General features: G+C 53.2%; 1 protein-coding gene across 1 annotated transcript in view; it reads left to right on the top strand.

Annotated features, from left to right (window-relative positions):
• ST6GAL2 (ST6 beta-galactoside alpha-2,6-sialyltransferase 2) overlaps positions 1-4095 on the top strand; it is a 24042-nt gene extending 19947 nt beyond the window's left edge. The window contains exon 5 of the mRNA XM_024116589.3: positions 3182-4095. Coding sequence (XP_023972357.1) covers positions 3182-3435 — 254 coding nt within the window. The 3' untranslated portion in view covers positions 3436-4095. The remainder of the gene's footprint in view (positions 1-3181) is intronic.
• Positions 4096-5229: the final 1134 nt, after the last annotated feature.

Below are 5229 nucleotides of genomic sequence, written 5' to 3'. Positions count from 1 at the left end.
CCTGCATCGGCAGGCGGACTCTCAACCACTGCGCCACCAGGGAAGCCCGATAGGAATTTTTTTAATGGCCCTTCACCACAGGTAGTTTAGGAATGCTTGTTAAAAATTTCGTTTCCTTGGGAGTTCCCTGGTGGTCCAGTGGTTAAGACTCCGCCCTTGCAATGCAGGGGTCATGGGTTCGATCCCTGGTCTGGTCGGGGAACTAAGATCCCACATGCCACGTGGCATGGCCAAAAAAAAAAAATTCCATTTCCTGGACCCCAACATACACCAGGGAACCCAGGTCTCTAGGGACGGGGACAGGCCCGGAATCTGCATTTTAACAAGCTGCCAGGTCGTCCTTTCACGCTGAAGGCTGAGAACTGCTTTCGAGGGAGGACAACAGCATCTCTCAGGAATGACAGTGGCTTCTGAAAGCCATCCTCTTGGAGACCAGAGTTGCAAAGGCGACAGCTAGTGCACGCTGGTCGCAGCCCCCGTGGATGAGGCTGTGTTCTGGGCTGACAGTAACGAGAGTGTGGTTTCTAGACACAGTTCCACACTCATTTATCAGAAGCTTTTGTGCAAAAGACACCCTTGAAGGGGGCTTCCCTGGTGGCGCAGTGGTTGAGAGTCCGCCTGCCGATGCAGGGGGCACGGGTTCAAGCCCTGGTCCGGGAAGATCCCACATGCCGCGGAGCAACTAAGCCCGCGATCCACAACTACTGAGCCTGCATGCCGCAACTACTGAAGCCGGCGCGCCTAGAGCCCGTGCACCGCGACGAAGAGCAGCCCCCGCTCTTTGCAACTAGAGAAAGCCTGTGCGCAGCAATGAAGACCCAACGCAGCCCAAAATAAATAAATTTTTTTTTTTTTTTTTTAAAGATACCCTTGAAGCCTCTTCACTGCGCTGCAGGAAAACTGTTGTAATAAATATACGGAGGGAGGATGTTCAGGGTGTGAAGGATTCTGGGATGCTTTGATGTGGTTGCTCGGGCACAGCTGGCCACACGCCACGCCCAGGGAAGGGCAGGGAGGGCGGGCGGCCAGCACGAGCCCTGAGGGGCAAACACTGAAGCGTCCTCAGCTCCACAGACACAGGCCTGTGACTCTCACCCAGAGACACACACGGCAGAGGCGGCCTTGCTCATCAAAGGTTTAAAGTCACAGGAATAAACGAATGTAATTCTGCGGGCACATGTCTTTCTCATCCACTGTGTCAGCTCCTCATGGGTGGTTTTGTGAGGGTGAGGAGAAATGTACACAGAGCAGAGGGATGCCGGGGGGAAGGAGGGGGCAGGATAGTCTGGGATTGACGTGTACACACGACCATATATAAAAGAGGTAACCAACGAGGACCTACTGTGTAGCACGGGGAACTCTGCTCAATATCCTGTAATAACCTAAGTGGGAAAAGAATTTGAAAAAGAATTAAAAAGCCAAAAGAGGCAGAGCTCTTATCGCCTGTGCGGTGCTGGGCTGGTGCCCACCCCCCCTCGGTGACTTGAGCAAGAAGGTGCTGGTCCTGGGTTCTCTCTTGGCTTCACCCGGATCTCGGCCACGTCGGGCGGGCCCACGGACGCGGCAGGGGAGGAGGGAGCCTGCAGAACTGGAGGAGCGGGACTGACCGGGGACCTGAAGTTTCGACGCAGCTCTCGGCAACAGTGTCACTTCCTAGACCTTGACCTGAAGAATCTGTGTCTCTCGTTAGGAGCGTGGTTTACTCTCAGCCCCAGCAGCTTCGTGGCCCTCAAGGCACATCCTAGCGTCTTCGCAACAGGACACCAGGGTCCTCTCGGTCATCCTTGCTGCTTCCCCTCCCCTTCCTCCCCCCGCCCCGCCCCGCCCCAGGCGGCACCTGCGGTTCAGGCCCCACCTCCCCGGGGACCTTTCTGGATCCGCAGGCAAAACCAGGCCCTTCCCACTGCTTCCCCGGGCCCCTCGTGCCGGACTTTCTCCAGCTGCGGGGATTTTCAGGATGCACGCACAGGTGATTAATTAGAAATACGATTGTCCTCTGCAGAGAAGCTTTGTCTGTGACAGGAGCTAACTGTGTGATTTCACGTGTTTTTCATAACAAGGGATATCCTTTCATAAGAGGGCCAAGCGTAGTTTTTTTTTCTTTCGTTTTCCTCTTGGGGTGTTTTTTTTTTCTTTTCGGCTGCGCCATGCGGCACGTGGGATCTTAGTTCCCCACCCAGGGATCGAACCCACACCCCTTTCACTGGAAGCGTGGCGTCTTAACCACTGGATCTCCAGGGAAGTCCATATGTTTTTTAAGTTTAAAGAATGTTAACAAAGATGATGGTGGAGCTAGGAAAAGAAAGCTCTTTAGCATAGATCCAGAATGAGATCTGCTCAGTGATCATATGGTTTTATAGCTATTTTGAACCTTAAAAAAAAAAGAAAGAAATGAAAGCAACTTTAACATTGATAGTTCCAGTGAGAAAAATAATTTTAATATTAATTTTGAACTCTGTGTCTCCATCTCTTTCCATTTAAGCCACTATTTTAGCATCCGGTTTTTTTAATAACATGCGTTTCTTTGTTATGTCACAGCCCTCCTGCTGCAAATCAGTTGGACCTGCATGTCGAAGGCGGTACATGATATTCTGACTTGGGGATGCAGATCTGGCGCTGACTGTCCTTTCCTTAAGTTTGATCACTTTGTCTTTTCTTCTCTCATTCCTGGGCCCCCAGCGGTCAACTGGACGAGAGAATGTTTAATAGCATCACGTCTTAACACGCCCCCAGCCCCCAAACCGCACACATGCCACTCACTGAAAGTTACAGCCACGAAGTGAAGCCGCCAAGGAAGGGGGCACAGAGCAGGAATCTCCTGCCCCAGCCGTGCCCCTCCACCCCCGCCCCTTCAAAGACGTCCCCCACCTCGTTACCTTACCTTTAAAAGAGCAAGAAAGCAGGTCACATAGTCATTCAACAAGCATGGGCCCCCACCTCTCCACCAGATACCGTGCTCGCCACTAGTGACAGAAAGACGGATGAGGCCCAGCCCTAACCCTCAGATCCTCTGCTGTCTGGTGGGAAAGACAGACTGTAAACAGACAATCCCAGTGTCACCGTCAGAAGGACAGAGAGACGCGCAGACAGACGGGGAAGACGAGGCCGCAGGGTCCGGATCCAGCGCCAGGGCTGACGTGCCCCCTCCCCGAGTTGCTCACGGCTCTGGTTTCTCCTGCAGGCATCCTGCTCATGATGAGCCTGTGCGGCGAGGTGCACGTGTACGAGTACATCCCGTCCGTGAGGCAGACGGACCTGTGCCACTACCACGAGCCCTACTACGACGCGGCCTGCACGCTGGGCGCCTACCACCCGCTGCTCTACGAGAAGCTGCTGGTGCAGCGGCTCAACACGGGCGCCCAGGGCGACCTGCGCCGCAAGGGCAAGGTCGTGCTGCCCGGGCTGCGGGCCGTGCGCTGCCCGCCGGGAGCCTGAGGGGCTGGCCGGGCTCCGCGAGTCCTGGAGACGCTGGAAGGGGCCCTGGAGGTGGCGCGGCCTTCGGTCGCCAGCTGTGACTTCGTGGTGGCCACGGGGGTCCTTCCCTTCCTAAGCCATTGAGTATTTAAGACTGCTCTGAATATAGAAATGGAACGCAAAGAAATAAACTCAAGAAAGTTGCAAAAAACTTTTGTAAAGAATAGCTAGAAAAAAAGCAAATGTATAACAAATGGGTAAATAGCTCCAAAATGTTAGTGTTCTCTGTACTAGGGCTGGTTTCAGCAGCAGGTGTCAGGGATACACCTGATAGATGACACAGTTTGCACCTGGAAGCACCCATGCTGAGGGACAGTACACGTCCCATCACCCGTGCCACTTGTACGTGCACTTTCACGAAAGAGCCTGGACTTGATGGCGAACGTCTGCATTAGCGCCCAGGCACGTTTACACTAACAGCAGGATCGCGGTGTATCCTTTGAGGGGTTTCTAGCCCTCGGCGTCCCCATCTCTGCGCCCAGCTGCCCCCGAAGGCTTTGCTCTTTGTGTATCAGACACATGTCTAAAACCATAAAGCCTTCCTCCTGACCAAGAAAAAGCCAACCGGGGAAGCACTTTGTTTTCCTGCAATATTTCCCGACCTGACCAGGAACGCCCCCAGGCGGCCAGGAACATCCCTGGCGGGTAAATGCGAAATCGGGGGCCGCAGGGTAGCCCAGGGCGGGACGGCCCGCGCCGCAGCTCTTCTGGCCGCCTCACCCGCCAGCCCTCCCTTCGCAACCACAGGCGTTGCCGGTTAGGACACCCGCGGGGGGTGTGGGCGGTGGCTTCCAGCCTCCAGCTGCACCCCGTGCTTCTGGCCATGCACGCCTGTCTCTCTCCTGCTTTTTTCTTGCAGGTTAATATCAGCTATTGGGACCCTGCCGGTGGTACGCTGATTTTTCACTAATCCTTCCGACAGACAGATGTTTAGGAACCCCACCCTTGTTTTCACCTACCTGTTTTATGTCAGCAACATATCAAAGCCATGTAATTAAATACAGTTGTGTGAAGGCATCGCTCTTTAACAAATAGGAAAATAAGTATCAATATACGCTTCGAGGGAGAGGGGGCAAAGGGAAGACTGTCATCCCAGTGTGTTAGCTGTATCAGGTGCTTTTGTTGAGATCTCAACTTTTGTCACTGATACATCAAAAAACAAATTTTTCTTTTTGGCTGTAAATGTAGTGAAACAGAAACATTTTGGAATACCTTAGTTAAACGTGCAATTTCAATCTATAACTAAAACCTGTCTCAGTGGTACAGTTAAGACTTCTTGGCCGTGACAATAGCAGCTTAATTAAATATGTTCTCCTTCGCAGTTGTGTGAACGTCAGGAGAGTTTACTGCACGAGGTTTTTTGTTCCAGGGTTGGTTTCGTTCCTGAGCAAGAGTGGCCGACAGAAACCAGACGCTCTGTTTGGCTGGTCTACTCAGCAGAAATCGGGTTGGGTCCCGAGCATCTCCTGCAGCTTATTGTTATAGTGAAGGAGGGTGTCGCTGAAAAACTTCAATCATGACAGTATCCACTAAAAGCCCACTTTGAGAGCTTTGCTTCCGGATCTGTGAGAAGGGATGGTAATTCTGTCCAGCACATTGGCTTGCGTCTGAGCAGATGTGGCCAGGCCACTCTTCTTCCTGGTTTCCTGAAAGAGCGTGCTCCTGTCCAGGTCCGGTGAGTAACGTCTCAGTGACCCCGGGCACTAGGAAGTGGCTGATGCGGGGTGAAGCAGGCCGGCCACCCTTGTCCCCCCA

This window comes from Physeter macrocephalus, chromosome 12 (genome assembly GCF_002837175.3).
Source record: "Physeter macrocephalus isolate SW-GA chromosome 12, ASM283717v5, whole genome shotgun sequence".
NCBI classification, from domain to species: Eukaryota; Metazoa; Chordata; class Mammalia; order Artiodactyla; family Physeteridae; genus Physeter; species Physeter macrocephalus.
This window is presented reverse-complemented; position numbering and strand designations above follow the sequence as displayed.